The sequence below is a fragment of the Aquila chrysaetos genome, chromosome Z (genome assembly GCF_900496995.4).
Source record: "Aquila chrysaetos chrysaetos chromosome Z, bAquChr1.4, whole genome shotgun sequence".
In the NCBI taxonomy this organism is placed as follows: Eukaryota; Metazoa; Chordata; class Aves; order Accipitriformes; family Accipitridae; genus Aquila; species Aquila chrysaetos.
In genome coordinates, this window is record NC_044030.1 from 42,466,194 (window position 1) to 42,485,844 (window position 19,651).

Sequence of the window (19,651 nt, forward strand, 5' to 3'; positions counted from 1 at the left end):
CCCGATATTATAGTAGAATATGTTTTGAAAAAAAATTAATTTAAGTAATATTTCTCTTGGGTATTTTTTCCAACATTATCAAAAGTAATAAAGGGGACTTAAAAATTGTCTTCAGCATAATTCATAGATCTTGCGTCCCTACACAATGTTTTAGAGTAACTAACAGTTTTATATTCAAATTTTGTAAGGGTGTACTTTTTTTAAAAAAGAGTTAATTCCTGCACTTCTGGCTCACTTCTTTCTACTAGACCCATATTCAGTCAAAAGGAATGTGGCAAGAACTCTGAACAGTCAGCTAGTGTATGAGTATATTCTTCACTGCCTGAGAGCAACTTACAAGTATTTTGCCTTACCTCACAAAAGAAGTGGAAAATTGAGCAAAAAAACCTTTCCGAATGCCACTGAGGAGAAATCCGAAATGCTGGACCATGGAAAAGATGCTATAAAGCATGAAAATTCTGACTTGCAAAACTTGGATGGTAGAACAAACACAGCAGTAATGGAAGATTGCAGAATGGAGACGACAGGTATGCCCCAGGCACATAGAATTGATCCTTCAAAACTGTGTGATGGCTCAGAAAGCTTCACAGAAGAAGTGGCTGATGATATAAGTCATTTGGGAATTGCCCATGAAGATTCAGACTGTATAATTGAGGAATTTATTTCTGGAGATAATGAGGATTTTAAACCAAGTTGTGAAGAGACAGAGAGTGGAAATGAAGAGGAAGAGGAGGAAGAGGAAGAACATGAACAACAAAAAAGAAGATGGAATAATATCTTGACTGCTGAGCAGGGAATAGATGAAGACAGTGATAGTGGTGATCTCCCTGTTACAGTGAATGAGCATGATATAGAGACATGTAGTACTTCAGACTTAGAAGGTTTTCAAAATGCTGCACTTACAGAGAGTGATGAGTTTGGCTTAGAGTGCAGTGGTATAATGGATGGCAAGATTGACATTGATGAGGAGAGCACTGAAGGTACTGATGAACTGGATGAATCCCCCAAAAAATTCTTATGTTCAGCACAGAGTCAAAAATCCCAAATGATTAACTCGGATGATGAGGAGGAAGAGGAGGAAGAACCAAGTCTTCTAAACCAGAGAGTGTGTCATGTTATTGTAAGAGCGGGAGATGAACTAGATAACACATACACTGGATCTGGAGATGATGATGCACTGTCAGAGGAAGAAGAACATTTTTCTATCCCCAATAAGTATGAGAATGAACATTTTGAAGAAAATGTGGATGGACATCTGAGGATCAATTTGAGTCAAGAGGATCTTACTGAGAAGGGAAGCCTTTTTGAAGAGAACACAGCAATAGAACAGTGTTCAGAATCTGAACTTTTTTATGAATTCAGTAAACCAGCTTTTACAAAGGGCAAGGTAAGCAAGCTGTATCAGAACATAAACGTATTGCTTATGTTCTATTATCAGGTATATGGAAGTGTTGCTCAAATTCATTAAAGTATTATAGTTTTTAAAACCATTCTTGCTTTCTGTTCATGCAGTCTCCTACAGTGGTATGTAGCTTGTGCAAACGAGAAGGTCATTTAAAGAGGGATTGTCCAGAAGACTTCAAGAAAATTGAGCTTGACCCACTGCCAGCACTGACACCCAAATTTTCAGTTATTCTAGATCAAGTTTGTGTCCAATGTTACCGTAAGTTTTTTCCTTTGAATATTGTTGTTTGGTAGAAAAACAATTACAAAAATAATAAAATAACCACAGGCTAATGGTGTTATAAAGGAGGCCAGTTTATTTGCTACACTGCATCCAACTCTTTTTAGATAACAATTCTAAAATTTGTAAGGGCTTTAACAGGACTACTAAGTAGTTTGTATCTAGAGAAATACAAAATGTTTATGTTTATCTTTCACACACTGGCTGCCTGAATTACAGATTATAGGGTGGGGTTTTTGACAGATGCTTTTACATTTCTATCTACTTTGAATTTTGTTACTCTTCCTTAACTCGTGGTTTTTATTAAACAAAGGCTTCAGTGTTCTAGAAAAAATGGAGTCAAAATACTGTTTTGTAACACTTCTCCACTTTTGTTCTTTTCAGAGTGACCCAACTTTCCTCCTTTCTCTCTCGCCATTTCTGACCAGACAAAATGCATTATTTGTCTAATTAATGTTTTTCTTTGAACAGGTATTTCTCTTCTACTTCATCTTTGCTTTCTTTCCTTCACATGTGAATCTTCTGTCCTCTGCTTTTTCTGTCCCCGCCCTCCCCCTGTAAACTCCTTACTTTTTTCAATTGACTCTTTGCTGTTGAATCTTCCTACAGATCAGTTTGCCTTAATCGTTGTCGTTTTTTTTTAAGATGATTTTGCTCCAAATGTTGTAGAGGACCAGGCTCGGGAACATATAAGACAAAACTTGGAAAACTTCATTAGACAGGATTTCCCAGGTAATTAGGCAGTTCTAGCTTTATGTTTATACTTTGATATGTTCATATTTGAGTGTTTTCCAAGAAAACATATCCTATCAGCCTAATAAACACTTTAGTTTTGAACATTTAACCTGTATTGTTCAGCATTGCTGCACTTCATTACATTAATTTCTGGTTTAAGTCTTTTAAGGCTTTGGTTTAAGTCTTTTTCGACTTACATATACAACACATTAGTAGGAAGGAATATTGGCAAGTTAAGGAGAAAATGATCAAAGCAGTAGTGGAACAGTTTTGTAATCATTATTTTAGCCTTATTCATTAGTCAGAATTCTTGTTGTATCTGCTCCTACAAACAACAAGCTTTTTGTAGTCCTTCCTACTGAAACTTACTGGGTTTTGTAATATTTTAAAATACAGGCAGAACATCTGACCTATCTGCAGACCCTAGCTATTTAAATTTTTTTGTTTGTTTCTGGAGTTCTTACCTGTAACACCTGGACTTTGAATCATAGTCTTTTAAAATTAGCAAAAGATTTTTTGGCTGCAGCCTGGTATGTGGACAGATATGTCTCTTATCCTGAAAATCTCTGTAGAGAGCAGTCTTAACATTTTTTCAATCAGATTTCAGCTTGGACCTGCATGCTGATTTAATTATTGGAAAAAGTAACTTGTTTCTGGATCTGTCAGACTGGTCATTTGAACCAATGACAGTAGAGATTCTTTCCTCATAAGCAAAGTTGATAATAAGTTTTGATGTACCATAGAGAGATAGTAATGTTTTCATGCCTTTATTAAAAGACATGCTGGTTTGAAGCTATATACAATTTGAGATTCTGTGTCTATATGTGGTTATAACCCACTGCATCTCTTACAGGAACCAAGCTGAATTTGTTTGGCTCCTCAAAAAATGGCTTTGGCTTCAAACAAAGTGACCTTGATATCTGTATGACGATGGATGGGCTGGAAACTGCTGAGGTAGTTTGAAAACCTTTTAAAATAAATGCAAAATTCTATGGTTATATTGTTTATATAGTGTAACAAATTTATAAAATAATAGAAGGTTTTCAGATTAGAAGAAAACACAAATAGGTGCCACAAAGGCAGATTATTTTAGGGGGTCTAGGCATGAGTTTAAGAACTACTCTCAGTAGTCAGTTTTCTTCTGAATTCTGCACTACTGTTACTTCTTGTGTTACCTGTGCAGATAAATAACATGCTTTGTAGCATGAACGACTAGGAATGGGAGACAGTGGAAAAGGACATCAATCTTCTTTAATGCCTAGTATAAACTTTTTAAAAGCCTATGTTAAGATACTATCTAGTGTTGATTTACAAGTGCTATTTTGAAACAATTTCTGATATTCACATAATTCTGTAAAATATGAAACTCAGTTTTATACAGTTTTTAAGCTTAATGGCAAGTAATAAAAGGTTTGCCTAAAATACTTGTAGCAGATACAGCTTTCAACTTCTTTTTCTTAATGTCTTAGGGACTTGATTGCATCAGAATCATTGAAGATTTAGCAAAAGTTCTCAAGAAAGAGTCAGGTAACTGTCTTGAAAATTAAAATAAGTGGTTCCATTTATGTGAGTTCAGTTGCTGTAGTGAGAACTATAAAACTGTATCTACGAGCTTAATGTTAGTAAGAGTGAGGTTATGTTGTGAATATTTGGACTTATTTTTGTTTGCATATGTAGGTCTATGAGGTTATAATGTTACAGGACCACATCTGAATTGGACTCACGGTATATTTATAACCTACATGCATATGAACAAACCTTAAGTTAAAGCTTGAGGCTTCAAGTTAGTAGTTAGGTTGTATTTGTATGTTCAGTGCCTAGTAAGTTAATAGTAAAAGGTAGGCTGATACAAGTGTCCAATGGAATTGTTTTTTTCTATTTATAGTGCTTGTTTTGGTGTATCTCACATGAATTTAATATAAATGGAGTGAATTATCAATGATCTCATAGGCTTAGTTTTCTATAACATTTAGACTGATCTTTGTTTTATGGGGGGCTAAATGTATATTTGTATATATTATACTTGGCAGATTCATCATCTTTGACAAATGTCTAATATCAATATTAAAATATAACTGAAATACAATTTTGATATCAACAAAGATTTTATTTTGTAGCCTAGCCTTTTTACTACAGTTTGGAGTTATTTAGAGCATTTGATACTGTTACGACTGTATTGCAGTCATTCAGTAATTAAACATTTCGTCCTAGGTTTAAGAAATGTCTTGCCTATAACAACTGCTAAAGTCCCAATTGTCAAATTTTTCCATGTCAGAAGTGGTCTTGAAGTAGACATCAGTTTATATAATACTCTGGTAAGGTGATCTCCTTTTTTTTTTTTGTTTGTTTGTTTTTTTTTTAACAGAAAAGTGTGGGTCTGCTTCTTGAGATTGAAGTGATTGTTTTCTTGAGGTTCAATAATCAACTGTTGCCAATTACCTATTGCAGTTTTAGATTTCCGAACCTTTTTTTTTGTTTGTTTGACTATGACTGAAGTCAGTCGCATAGTTGCGACTTTAGAGTTGTCACTTCCCTGAGAAAATATATTAGTTCTTCAGTAATAGTAAGAAATAGTGGTTTAGGTATTTAAGTCTTTCTGTAAATGAGAAAGATTCAGCTTTCCTACTCTCCACTTTCTGTCATGGCTCTTGCTTAGCCTTGAGACCTGGAATAGTGATTTTGAACCCAGCTTGCCTGAACTGGAACATGTGTTAGAACTTACAAAAAAACACAAGTTCTTGGCCAAATACTTCAAAGACAAATTTTGGGGTTGTTTTCAGTGTCTCTGAACTTCAAAAGCCAGTTCCTTGAAACGTCAAAGGAAAGTAAGTTTTAGAGTCAAGTATTAAACTTTCTAAAGTTTTTATGAGCTCAAAGGGAGTCTGGAGGAAGATACCTCAACCACTAAGTAAGTCTGAAAGTTTTCTTCTTGAAGTTATGCATCCATATGGGTCAGCTGATAGCTTTGAATTTCTGGGCTGAAATCTCTTAGTTCAAGAACTTACCTTCTATGAAGTATTTTGAAAATGCAGTAGTAGATTAATGCTTCCCTTTCTGAAGTACTGTTCTGTGAATGCTGCTCTGTACCACTTCTGTGCAGATTAAGGATGTTGATCAGCTTTTTAACAGAGCAGGTGATAACCTCATTGTTGAATGCTTCCTTTGTCAATATACATTCTACTGTGCAGGGCTTCACATCTGCATTTCTTGAGCACACAACTTAAAGAGTTTTTGGTTTTCATGGCTTCAGCTTATTCCTTCATTTATTCAGAGCTCCTGTATTTTCTATATGACTTTCCTATTTTTATAGGCCTTGCATAACACAAGACTCCTGTCAGCATATGCAGCCATTGATCCTAGAGTAAAATATCTGTGTTACACAATGAAAGTCTTTACTAAGGTAAGTGTATTTCAGACGTTCTAGAAGCACAAGTGCTCCAGCAAGAGACGATAACCATAAAAGATACAAATCATGTTTCTTTTTCTAGATATGTGACATTGGAGATGCATCTCGAGGTAGCCTTTCTTCTTATGCATATACTCTTATGGTGCTTTATTTTCTTCAACAGCGAAATCCACCTGTCATCCCTGTTCTTCAAGAGGTACAGTATATCAAGAAAGAAATGAGTACCTGTACACAGTATTGACCAGTAGATGTCACTGCTGAATGTGAAGGGCTTTTCTAATTATTTTAATATTATGTTTTCAGATCTACAAAGAACCAAAAAAGCCTGAAATTTTAGTTGATGGCTGGAACGTTTATTTCTTTGATAAGATAGAGGAGTTGGTGAGTAAATCAGGTTAATTTGAAATGGTGTTACCATTGTAGCTTTGTAGCTTTGCAAATGAAAAAGAATTCCTTTTAAGAAACATTGTCCTCAAATATGGTGGTTGAATACAGAAATGGAAGTAGAGTAGCTATTGCTTTGAAAATCCCAATCCCATGCTGTAAAGCTTTTACAGTATGGTTGGTTGTAATTCATCCGTGGAAAAAACATAATTGCAAAATCTGAAAAAATAGATTAAAAGATTATTTTGAGGTGTTAATGATGATTAATTGCTCTGTGTGTCACATTACTGGGTGGAGATAACTCCTACAAATACCCGCTGCATATCTAGTCATAACTGGTTAATCCTGTTGAGTAATTTTTTGTCAAATAGGCACATGAAGTGAATTAATAAATTCTTTTTTATAATAGACAAAACCTAATGTTAGAAGTTTTATTAATTCTCCACTTTTGTTGTTAATATTTTTAAAAATACACCATTTTAAAATCAATATTGGGTTATTAATACCAATTATGAAAGGGAGGGAAGTATCTGGTGTAATTCAATTGTGTTTCTTTACAAAATAAGACTTACATTGGTTAAGAAAATTATTCTGCTTAATGTAATTACTGGAAGTAAAAATATTTCTGTCATTTTCAGTCAGTTGTTTGGCCAGACTGTGGCAAAAACACTGAATCTATTGGGCAACTGTGGCTGGGACTTCTCCGTTTTTACACAGAAGAATTTGATTTTAAAGAGCATGTCATCTGCATTAGGAGAAAAAATCTGCTTACAACTTTCAAGAAGCAGTGGACCTCCAAATACATTGTAATTGAAGGTAAAAATCACATGAAGTACATGAATATGTGGAATTTCTTTAATGCCCACATGAAAAATTTGGTCTTTCCACAAGGCTTATTTTTCTATTACTAGATTATAGGTTGTTATTTGCTCATAGTTTGAAATCATTGCAAAATTCCCATTGAGTTCCAGTAGTGCTAAAAATTATTTTTAGGTTTGGGGTTTTTTTTAATCTCTACTGAAAAGAAGCTGCAAAGCAGACTTCATACTTTTCATGATTACAATAACTCAGAGAAAAAAAGATTTAACCAAATCCTTTGGAAAAGAAATTAGCTGTAATGCAACTGAGGTTTTCTCACAAACACTAAGTTTAGCTGAGTCCGTATTTACATGACTGATTTAACCCTGTGTATGATTATACTGTTAAGTAATACCATGGTCTCTGTGAAGAAAATGCAGCGACACATTTGGGAAATGTTCCCTAAACCACTTTCTGGCCCGTATGACTTTCATGGAAAGGCTTTCTACTTTCTTGGCTGCACATTCAATTATTCTTTTACAATACTTCAGTCAGTTCAGAGCTGAAGAGCTGTGGTCCTTTGTCCAAGGAGTTAATTTCTTTTCAATAAATTTGCAAACAGTTCAATTTCAGTATATTCATTCTGTATCGGGAATAGCTGCCTTGGGTTGTTCATTTGTATGTATACATTGCTGATCTTGCCCTGGAGTTGAGTAATGCCTGTAATGCTTTTTGTACAGACCCCTTTGATTTGAACCATAATCTTGGAGCTGGATTGTCAAGAAAAAGTAAGTCTCCTGTTAACAAATTTGGGTACAAAGTGAAGATCTTGTCTTGGATCTTATTTTACTGGCTTGTTCGATGTTTGGTTGATGATTTCTCTTTTTTTCTTTCTTTCCCAGTGACAAATTTTATAATGAAGGCTTTTATCAATGGCAGAAGGGTATTTGGTACCCCTATAAAAATATTTCCTAAAGAATATCCATCAAAAATGGTAAGTTGCTTCTAAAAGCAGTATGTGCATGTTCTTGGGTGTGTAACTTACCACTTGCAGGAGTATGGTTACACTCTCTTGAAGCTCTTCTTTCTTAAATTTCAACGGTACTCTAAAAATCTTTATGGGCGTTATTACTGAGTACTGGTTTTGTGTTGTTTGCATGTAAAATGTGTTGGCATGCAGAATACTAATCAAGTCAGAGCTTCATTCAGGCTTACGTATTTTAATCCATATAAAAACCAGCTTACCATTTCTTAAAACTTGCAGTTTTAAAAAAGAGCTTGCAGACCTGATGGTCAGCAGGCTGTCTGTAAAGAACAGGCCAGTGGCCAGTTAATCTCATCAGGTCTTTCAGGAGTTCAGCTACACACACCAGGTTTATTCTTCTCTGTAACTCTTACCGCTGTTTAACACTTGCTTATCTGTCTTGTTTCCCAAGTATATGGATTTTCATTTTAAATGCACGATTTCTTCTTCAGGAGTACTTTTTTGATCCAGAGGTACTAACAGAAGGAGAATTGGCACCAAATGATAGATGCTGCAGAACTTGTGGTAAAATTGGCCATTTCATGAAAGATTGTCCCATGAGAAGAAAGTGAGTATAGTTTTGGCATCTGTGTGGAACTTTTCCTTAGGTTTGTTTAGAAGAAAGATTAGGATAGTAGTCCTAAAGCAAAACTTGTACATGCTGCAGATTATTTCCTTTACTGTTGAAATGAAAATGTATCAGTACCAGTTTTGGCAGTGGTGGATAGTGTTGGTTTTTAAATTTTTGGTCTATGTGGAGTCACTACTTAACTTTTGCCAGCATCATCTGTAGAGTTTTTTAACAGAAAAACAGCCTTTTCACAGAAGGCTGCAAATCTACTTAACTTTAAGGTAGTAATGCTGACTCTGCACTTCATTATATAGAAGAGCAGCAGTCAAAGAGATTCTAAATGCAGAGCTGAATAGCTGTGTGCTGTGAGAAGCCCTCATGAAAGCATTTTACATATTCTCATTTAATAGCTTCTACTTCTAGAATCCTGCTGCTTCCCAGCAAGACACGTTTTTGTCATGTTCACAGAATCGTGCAATTCATGTCAAAAAGCAAGACAAGAATGTGACGGCATTCTTTTTCTTAAGCACACACACATGAGAACAACGTCCCGTTTTACATGCAAGACAAGGTTTCCTGATCCTGAGTAACGAGATGTCCAAAATTCAGCAACTGTCTTCTTGTAACAAATGAATGCTAAACTGATCTTCCTGCTCTTCATATAACAAACCATCTAAACTTAAAGCTGATCCATTGATTTTTTTCCCTAGTTAAGACAAAGCTCTTTAAAGACTTCATGTCTATAAAATAGTGAAAATCAGCAAATAAACTTCAAGGGGACAAAATCTTGAAAGCCTTTGTGCTCACTTGTAAGGTGAATGGAGTCTGTCTGTGTTAAAAGCTGTAAATAAAAATGACCTGCACTTTTATGTAAGTAGCTAAAAAGCTGCTTACATCGGATTGGATGAAGTAGCCTTTCTGCTACACAATAGAGAATTGTGAACGTATATTGTTCAGACTGTTAATCTGGGAATTTATTCAACTTCAGCAAATGCAAGTACAGTAGCTGGTGGTAGTTTAAAATAAAGAATGCTGAAGGTGTTGTGAAAATGTATTCAGTCTAAACTGCTGTCTCAGTTGCAATGGATTTTTAATTTTGCATTTTGGAGTGAAACCCCAGTTCACTACACATACTCAGCTATGTTCTATACAACATTAGAGCGAAAGTCAGTAGGATTTGGCATCTAAGAACATAAATGCCTTATGGGATAAAACCGCTGATACCTTTGAGTCCTTTGTCCAGCCATTGCAATAGGAGATGCTGTCTATGGAGGGCACACTAGTTGGCTGTTTTCTGTAATCTCTTCTCATGCATTGCCCCAGCATCTGCAGTTGCTGTGTAAGAGATGTTAGAGCACACACCTGCCCTGCTTTGGCAGTACTTATTTGTGGACTGGAGTTGTTTATGATTTTGTCCTTTTTGTTCAGTTGGTTTTTTTCTGAACCTGATTCTTCTGTTTTCCTTAACAGTCTTCTATGGCAACCAGTTCCATAAGTATGCTAACTGATGCGTAAAGTAGTACTTTCTTTCATCTCTTTAAAGCCAATCTCATTTTAGTTTCATAAGCATTCCATAGATGTAGCCATGTGGGATTTAGTTAACAACGATACCCCCTTGATGAGTTTGTAAGCCATGATTGTGTTCACCCTCTAGCTTCTCTGCAGCTTGGAGAGTCTTGGCCTTTTTAGTATCTCTTCCTTAAGCACTTGCACTCCTAATCATTTTAGCTGCCTTTCTCTGTACCTTCTCTAACTCTACTACTTCCTTCTTAAAATATTGAGACCAGACCAACATGCAGTACTCAGATGTAGGTACGTCATTGTTTTATGTAGCAAAAAAATGATGTCTTCTGTCCTGTTCTTAGTGTTTTATCCATCCTATTATTACACTTCCCCATAAAAAGTCCCTCCGATCTTTCCTGTAAGCCCCCTTTAAGTACTGGAGGGCTGCTATAACGTCTCCCTGGAGCCTTCTCTCCTCCAAACTAAACAACCCCAACACTCTCAGCCTTTCCTCATAGGAGAGGTGTTCCAGCCCTCTGACCATTTTTGTGGCTCTCCTCTGGACCCGCTCCAGCAGGTCCATGTCTTTCTTGTCCTGAGGGCTCCAGAACTGAACGCAGTACTCCAGGTGGGGTCTCATGAGAGTGGAGTAGATGGGCAGAATCAGCTCCCTTCTTTTGATGCAGGCCAGGATACGGTTGGCTTTCTGGGCTGGGAGCGCACATTGCTGGCTCATACTGAGTTTTTCATCCACCAGTACCCCCAAGTCCTTCTCCACAGGGCTGCTCTCAATCCACTCATTGCCCAGCCTCTATCCATGTTTGAGATTTGTCCCAACCTGGTTGCAGGATCTTGCACTTGGCCTTGTTGAACTTCATGGAGTTCATAAAGTTCACACAGGCCCACCTCCCTAGCCTGTCAAGGTTCCTCTGGATGGCATCCCTTCCTTTAGAGTATCAGCCACACCACTCAACTTGGTGTCATCTGCAGACTTGCTGAAGGTGCACTCAATCCCACTGTCCATGTCCCCAACAAAGATCTTAAATAATACTCGTTCCAGTATGGACCCCTGAGGGACACCACTCATCACTGGTCTCTACATGGAAATCAAGCTGTTGACGGCAAGTCTCTGAGTGTGACCATCCAGCCAACTCCTTATCGACTGAGTGGTCCACCTGTCAAATCCATGTCTCTCCATTTTAAAGACAGGGATGTTGTGCAGGACAGTATCAAATGCTTTGCACAAGTCCAGGTCGATGATGTCAGTTGCTCTTCTCTTATCCACCAATGCTGTAATCCCATCGCTGAAGGCCACCAAATTTGTCAGGCATGATTTGTGCTTAGTGAAGCCATATTGGCTTTCACCAATCACCTCTGTTTTCCATGTGCCTTAGCACAGTTTCCGGGAGGATCTGTTCCATGATCTTGCCAGGCAGAGGTGAGACTGACCGGCCTGTAGTTCCCAGTCTTCCTTTTTTCCCTTTTTGAAAAAAAAAGGGAAGCTTACCTTGAAGCTCATCTGCCATTCTTTTGCCCATTCATTGTTTTGTGAGGTATTTTCAAGTTGCTTGCCATTAGCACTGCATCTGACTGACCAAAGGAGCCTAGTTACCATCTTCAGACTTGGAGGTTTCACTGATGTTTCCTGCTCTAGGCCATGTATAGAGAAGTTAGATAAAACCAGTCCAGCAGTGGTAGCTGTTTCCCCACTGCTAGATCTTTAAGTCACGTAGAATGTTAGATGCTTCTCCCAGTAGAAGATAATTTTAGAGATACTGTGAATATACACAGTTCCAGAAAGAAGGGAGTGAGTTCTGATTGAATTGTACAAGTAGAAAAAAAACCAGAACTAATAGCCCTATTTTTTATACTTTGTTAGCATTTTGCTTGGTGTTTCTTTTCTTCCACTGTCTTTGCAAATCTAGCACGCAGATTTTCTGTTGTGTTTATATTTTCTGAGATATAATTATTAGAATTTAGGGCTGTATTGTAATCTAATTGTAAAGTTAAATTATTAAACATGTTGCATCTGTGTAGCCCTCTTTTTGGTAGGAGAGTCAAAGGGACAGGTACATCAATTCACTTTATTTAACCCACTGAAGAATACATTAAATATATCTATTGTCTGTAGACAGCACTTGGTTTTGGTTTGGGTTTTTTTGCTTTATGTATGTAAGGCCTACGAACTCTGCAGCATTTTTTTGCTCCTGCAGACTAAGACGGCATCGTGATTATGAAGATATCAAAAACCAGAGGTACACAGAAAGCAAGGAGAAAAGAAGCAAAGAGGAGAAAGAAACTCAGACTAAAACAACAGAAAAGGAGAGCTCAATCAAGGAGGGAAAGTTGTATCTATGTACACCTCAGAAGAGGAAACTAGCAAGGGCAGTTGTGGAAACTGGAAGAGAAAAGACTCCCAGGCAATCAGCAGAGAAGTGGAAGCGCCTGGAAGACAGGGATGTAAGAGAGAAACGTTGTTTTATCTGTGGAAGAGAAGGTCATATTAAAAAGGAATGCCCACAGTATAAAGGAGCTACAGGTATGAAACTGATCAAGCTGAGTAGTTTTAAACAGAGCTTATGTTTTTTGGTGTTTTTAAAAAGGTTGACTAATGGGTAAGGTTTTTGCACTGAATGGCATCATGTAAATGCTATCTTTTTTTTTTTTTTTTTTTTAAATGTAGTCACATTTAGTCAGTTTTCCCTTCATCCTCATCCCTTCATCCTTTCAGAACTTTGCTGTATCCCAAGAGATTTGACATGGTTTCTCTGAGCAGGTAGTAGAAGGGGTATGAGTTGAATGTTGAAATTGCTTCCATTGTCCTCACTATGTAAGAGTTTGCTAACATCTCAGATTACAGCTTCTCTTTTCACTACATTATAATTGCAACAAAAGCTAGCGTTATAGCTCTTCACATCATCTAAACCAGAATTATTCCAGAAGACCCTAAAGTCATTATGAAAGTGTGCAGATTGCTCAGATAGAATATTGAGAATGAAGTACAATAAAGAATGTTCCTGCCAACTCAGCAGTTGGAGGGGTACTGCAATCTGTCTTATTTTTCATGGAGTCAGTTTGCAATTTTGACTTAAAAAAAACCCCAAAAAACAAAAAAAAAACCAAATTACAAAAATGCCCCCAAATCCAGATCCTGACTGACAGACCTGAATGAAATAATGAAATACTTACTTAGCAGTATTTAAGTCATCCTTCAGAGAATACAGCTCTCTCATAATCTGTGTTGTAAAGGAAAATCACTCTAAGATAAAACTGAGACTCCTTAAGACAGTGAATGGTACTTTTAGTTAGCTTCCAAAGGAATTCAGTATTATTTTTTCCCCTGTAGGTAAACCTAGGAGCATTTAAATTCATGCTAGAAAAATTTGCTCTACAGATTACTCATGACTTGACCTCTTAAAGTGACAAATAGGAATCCTTTGTATAAAAATAACTTCAAACCAGCTCTTCTCTACTAGCAAAAAAACATTCTGTCATTCATCTTAATCAGATGTAATTGGTGGAAGGGGGCATAAGACTGTGCTAAGCAGGTACTGGAAGTGGGAGGAAAATGGTGCAAATATATTCAGAACTTTAAAGGTATTGAGAAGTGTTCTTAGTTCAATAGACCACTCGAAGTGTTGGGTGGAAAGAAACGATGTTTAAAAATCGAAGCCACATTATGTTCAGCTTCTGACCTTTTGAAGGTGTATGTCAAGTCTAAATTTGACTTTTGAGTTTCATTATCTTTGACCTTGTCTCATTGAGCATTTCTTTCTACCATTCCATTTGCCATGATACTGAGTTTGCTAAGGTAAAGGGGAGTATGCCTGACTGTTTTGTCATCAGTGACATTGTTGTATTTTATAACATTTATCATATGAGAACTACACTGAGACTGTACAGTACATATATCTAAAATCATAAATTCTAGAGTAGGGGTTTTAATCTGTTATCTGTAGTTTGGGAATTACTGTATTTGAATTTGAAGAGAATTGCTGTAGTTTGGGCTTTTTTTGCTTGCTTAGTCCCTTAAGTATTCTCTCTAGTTGAATAGAGGACTATGAACAACTGGAGCTAAGAGATCAGACTTTGTTCTTTGCTGTGCTACATTTTGTAAGACTATGGACAATTCACTTACCACCATATCACCATTCATTCTTTGAAGTTCCATGTCTCCCTCTGATTCTGGAGGAGAATACAGAGCTTAATTTATTGTAGGTTCCTAACTTAGATGCTTAACTATAGATGCATTTCACCACATTGTGCCAGTTTTCCACATTACAAAATCGAGGAAAATAACAATGTCCTATCTTCTATGTACTATGAAGATAGATTGCAAATATTTTCTTATTTTTATATCTTATGATACCTGAAATGGGAACTAGTTTCAAATTAGCAAATCTTTGTTATATTATGACCTTTCCAGGTGGTTCAAGACCAGAAGTGTTGTGTGGATCCCCTTCTGTACCCACTGCTGCCAAACATGCTGGTAGATTAAATCAGGTAAATACCAAGTGTCCCTTTTCTTTGATCTTTTTCTCTTTAAATGTTCTCAAGTCCATATAAAGTAACTAAAAATAGCTTTACTTAAGCTTTCAGGGAGGGCCTTTTTTTTTTTTTTTTTTTTTGTGGAATGACATAATCCAATTTTGTTGGTTCATCAATGCATATGTGTTGTTTATAGGGACTACTTATACAGGAAGAAAAAAAGAAACAAAAAGGAAAAGTATTTTTGAGTCCCCAGTCAGGTTGGTATATATCCTCATTTCAATTCAGAAGTTCTGTGTAAAAGCATGTATTTTTAACTTGCTTTCTCCATCAGTCCTTATGGGAACTCTGCCTAATTTGCTGACCACAGCAGCAGTCTGGACAGGTTGCTAGATAATTCTGAAGTGAAGCCACTTTTTTTTTTTTTAACTTGAAAAGTGTGCAATTTTTCCGTTTTGTTCTGGAAGCAAAACTTGGGCATGTCAGTTGTGCCTTTTTTCTTTAACTCTGGTAGATTTATTTTGCAGAAGGATATGGTGGGGTTTTGTCAATCTCTCTCTTCTCTCCTGTGTCAGCATACATGGGTGGGGTTCTGTGTTTCTTCAGGGATGACATGTGGAGCGCTTTCTTGTGAGGCTTTCTCAGAGTAATTGTCTAGAATTCCACATTATCAACTAACTTAGGAGAGACTATCAAAGCACATCCTTGGTCTGAGCTGCCAAAATGCAAGGAAGTTAAAATTACACTTACAGGTAGCAGTCAGATGATAATACAAAGGCCTTTATGTACTCTCTCTGGATCAGCAGATGTTTTGCTAGATATATGGTTACAAATGCAGCTTCCTTACAGTAATTTCGCATACTTATTAACATGTACAATGAAGATTTTGAAAGCAACAGCTCTTTTTTAATTACTTTGAGTTTCTGGTGCAACTCTGCAAAAGTTTTAGCAGCTTGGGTTTTTTCAATACAATATGTAAATCTCTTCTGAGGCACCTGAAGGGGGACCTAAATAGTCTTTACAAACTTTGGAAAACTAAACTGCAACTAAGTATCTAAAATTAAATTCTCATTTTTGTTGGGAAGACACAGTATTTTCTGTTTTCACTGCAAGGCTTTTTCAAATCTAAGTTTGGGGATTTTAAACACAAAATTTGTCATTAGGTGTTTAGTTGAAAAAAATGCTAGTTTTCAATTTTGTATTTTAATATTTCCTACTGTCCTCCAGCAGGTAATGATCTAAAGTTGATCTGTGTGTGCTTTCATTATAGTTTGACTTAACAGTAATCTTCTCCTGTCTGTGTCAGTTGTTTTATGTCTTGTCTTTGGGGTTTTTTTAAACCTTTTAAAGTGTGATGCTTTCTTCCTCCCAATCTTAGGCAGCCTTTCCAATAAATACATGACTCAGGGAAAAGCCTCACAGAAGAGGACCCAACAAGAATCATGAGGGATATTAAGCACTGTTGAATTGCAATACAGGCCCTTCATTCATTTAAAAAATTTTCTTTGGCTAAAGCATCTGGATTCACAGGACAGCAGCACAGACAACCTTCAACTTAAGTTTAATGAAATATGGGTGTTATATTAGATTGCTAGTACAAGCAACTGTGGATTTTAATACAGACCCCTGCTCTTAAATAGATTGTTTGAGCATTTTAATAGAAAGCCATAAGTTTTTTGTTTACTAGGTAAATCATATACAAAAGGGCAGGTACTAAAAATGGACCGTTTTCAAGGTTTTTTCGCTCCACCCGACTATTTTAAAATGCACTAAAATTGTGTGCAAGCCAAATACATTATATTTTCTTCAAAAACTGATTTTTTGAAGGAGCAAATAATATTTATTAATGTTGATTGTTTACTGAATCCTTGTGTAAAAGTGTTTGAAATGTTTGTAGACTGCTACATTTTTTTTTTTTTTCCTGTAGAGAACTGAAAACGTAGACACCAGTAAACATACATAAAACAATCTCTGGTCAAGCAGTGCCATTGAGATTTCTTGGGTTTGTTTCTGTTCTGTGATTTTATGGGAGTTCATTTGCTGCTGTGCTTGTGTACAAGAAGAAAGAAAGACTAAGAAACAGGTCAGTCCTGTTTGATGCTGCTAAGAATCTTTTTCAAGGCCTTGGGGATACAGACAAAAATGCTTTAAAGAATAGAGGTATTATATTTGGCAACCGGGGAAAACACACGTTCATTTTCATAAAATGTGAAGGGGATCCTTGTACCAGCCAAGAATTTAATTAGTAGTATGAACTTAAGCTTTACTTGAAGTCCTTCCAGAGCTGGTAATGTACCGTCTTATCTTGTTCAGGAAAGAATTAGTTACATGGTAAAATTGAAACCACTGTTATTTATGACTTTGAAATAAATTTAAAAAAAAAAAAAAACAGACTTAAGTTTCTGTATTTCTTCTTAGATTGTAGTTTTCAGTATTCCTGACTTAAATGTAGAATTAATGATAACTTATTAGAATTATCTGGTTTTAGAAATGTCATGTTTAATTTTTTTCCTTACCAATCTATTTTTATTAAAGTTGAAAGCTAGATTTACCAAAGTGGTCTTAGGGAACTGGGATCCTAGTTCCTGTTTTTGTTTTCATCCATCTATAGCCACCTATCTGTAAACTCTTAGATGTGCAACTTTCACAAATAATTTCTTTTCTTTCCTCAACATATTTTCAAGCAAAATATTAGCTAGCAACAAACAAAAAATAATTCCAACTTTGTCTTTTTGTCTTCTATAGCATATTTCATCATATGAAATTGTCAGTTTTCCCCTCAAAAATAAGGTCATTCTTGTAGTTTTTCATTTATATTCCGCCCGTTCCTCCCCCCCCCCCCCCCCCCCGCAAAAAAGGCTGACATGCCTTCTGTATGCCTTATTTAGCCCTCTATTCAGAGTTACTTTCAGTTTTGCTGATGGGAATGAAGTGTGTAAGCCTCTAAGAGACTATGGCATAATCTCAAAGATAGAAGCTGTTTAAAACGAACAAAAAGAATCCAGATATATGCATACTTGCCCTCTTCTGTTTGTGATACTTGGTACTTTAGCAGTGAAGTTTTCAACTCTGAAGTTTTCAACTGTGAAATTTCTAAACTTGCATCTGAATGAAAACTCATTCTGCAGATCAACCAGTCTTATCACTTTGAAGCTGCTGCTTCCTTATGCAACTACACATTCTAATATAGTTAGTAATCTCATAGCCTGTCCTGGTTTCAACTGGGATAGAGTTAATTTTCTTCCTAGTAGCTGGTATAGTGCTATGGTTTGGATTTAGGGTGAGAATAATGTTGATAACGCACGGATGTTTTAGTTGTTGCTGAGCAGTGCTTACACTAAGTCAAGGACTTCTCAGCTTGTCATGCTACCCAGCCAGCAAGGAGGCTGTAGGGATACAAGAAGTTGGGAGGGGACACAGCCAGGGCAGCTGACCCAAAGTGGCCAAAGGGATTCTGAACAATAAAACTGGGGGCGGTTGGCAGGGGGAGAGCTGGGGCGGGTAGCAGCCTGCTGCTTGGGGACTGGCCGCGTATTGGCATGCTGCAATTGCATTGTGCATCACTTGTTTTGTATATGCTTTTATCATTATTATTATTTTCCCTTCCTTTTCTGTCCTATTAAACTGTCTTTATCTCAACCCACGAGTTTTACCTTTTTTCTAATTCTCTCCCCCATTCCACTGCAGGGGGAGTGAGCGAGTGGCTGTGTGGTGTTTAGCTGCCTGCTGGGTTAAACCACAACATGGCCCTAAAATAAACCCTCTCAAACTTGGGTTATATATTGCAAGCATTAAACCAGTAACTAACAAATCCTTTGTTTGCTTAAAGAGTAGTTAAAGAGCACAGTCATAACTTACAGAATGATCTGTGACAGAATAAACACAGTTGAGGAGGCACACATATGTGCTCGATTTAAGTTGTTGTAAAATTTATGAAATGGATTGAAAATCAAAATTGGAGAAAAGTAAGTAAGTTCTTCATAATAATTCTTGATATCCAAGATCCTGCTTACCTTACGGGAGTATATTCTCAAGGGAGTGACTTTCCACATACAAAGAAAAACTATGAAAGTGTGCACTGCATTAACAAAAAGTTTCTAGAAAAAGAACAGTATCAAAAGTAGTAGTAATAAACTAAAATAACTTTACTACTAAATTCATACTAATAAAATGTAATAATAAATACTAATAAACTAATAATTTAAAAGACCTCTTCTGAACCACCTGTACACTTAGTCCCTCTGATGATATGGAGGGACACTGAGTTGGTAGCACTGTTTATTTGTGCTGCTTTTTTTTTTTTAATAAAGTGCTATTCTCATATTTCACAGGAACTTCACATGCTTTTGATGTCCGTGTTTCCAAAGTTGGAAAATATCTTGTGCTATGAGTACTTAGTTATCAATGCTGAAAAAAGGAGGATGAAATTATCTTTCAGGCATGCAGCACAGTTAACTGTCTGTTGTTAAACAGGCAATTTAATCTCAGCTCTGTAACTACTGGATTACCATACATCTCTCTCCCCCGCTTTAATTGTTCTGGTGAGATTTGTTTCATAGCTACATTTAAAACTGGTTTCTCATCCATTACAAATTCAATTTAAAAGTATTTAATACACAATGATTTCTTTTATAAACCTCATTGCATTTTTGTAAGAACTGCAGAAGTCATCAAAAATGATCTTTGCTAGTAACTTTTGGGGGGCCTGAAATAACTGCTTAGAACGGGAGCTTGCTAGCAAAGAAAAATGGGGTTTTTTTTTCCCTATACTGATGAAGTTATCAATATTTCTTATTATTCACTTGAATTATTTGGATTTTAATACCGATTTTGGCTTTTATCTTCCTTTGGTAATGTGCTGAAGATAAAAAACACCTTCAAAAAAGGCTGCTGTTCTAGCCCATGCTCAGTCTTTCATGCTGAGATTCACTCAGCAGACAGGTGACTGAAGAGTGACGACTGAAAGCATCCTAGGGAAGTACAGGGAGGTAAAGCTCTTCGTGCCTGCGTGGTAGACTGTGAATGATGAAGAAGGTATTGGTTCCATTCATACGCAAG

The 19,651-nt window shown here is 36.5% G+C and overlaps 1 protein-coding gene across 3 annotated transcripts in view; it reads left to right on the forward strand.

Annotated features, from left to right (window-relative positions):
- The window catches only part of TUT7 (terminal uridylyl transferase 7), a 40,725-nt gene extending 23,739 nt beyond the window's left edge, over positions 1 to 16,986 (forward strand). For all 3 annotated transcript variants that reach the window (XM_030003540.1, XM_030003541.1, XM_030003542.2), the window contains 17 exons: positions 249 to 1,387; positions 1,513 to 1,663; positions 2,330 to 2,416; positions 3,273 to 3,373; positions 3,889 to 3,946; positions 4,631 to 4,734; positions 5,730 to 5,819; positions 5,908 to 6,021; positions 6,129 to 6,206; positions 6,848 to 7,025; positions 7,748 to 7,795; positions 7,910 to 8,001; positions 8,484 to 8,599; positions 12,319 to 12,644; positions 14,532 to 14,608; positions 14,790 to 14,853; positions 15,972 to 16,986. In XM_030003540.1, coding sequence (XP_029859400.1) covers positions 249 to 1,387; positions 1,513 to 1,663; positions 2,330 to 2,416; positions 3,273 to 3,373; positions 3,889 to 3,946; positions 4,631 to 4,734; positions 5,730 to 5,819; positions 5,908 to 6,021; positions 6,129 to 6,206; positions 6,848 to 7,025; positions 7,748 to 7,795; positions 7,910 to 8,001; positions 8,484 to 8,599; positions 12,319 to 12,644; positions 14,532 to 14,608; positions 14,790 to 14,853; positions 15,972 to 16,039 — 2,891 coding nt within the window. In that variant the 3' untranslated portion in view covers positions 16,040 to 16,986. The remainder of the gene's footprint in view (positions 1 to 248; positions 1,388 to 1,512; positions 1,664 to 2,329; positions 2,417 to 3,272; positions 3,374 to 3,888; positions 3,947 to 4,630; positions 4,735 to 5,729; positions 5,820 to 5,907; positions 6,022 to 6,128; positions 6,207 to 6,847; positions 7,026 to 7,747; positions 7,796 to 7,909; positions 8,002 to 8,483; positions 8,600 to 12,318; positions 12,645 to 14,531; positions 14,609 to 14,789; positions 14,854 to 15,971) is intronic.
- Positions 16,987 to 19,651: the final 2,665 nt, after the last annotated feature.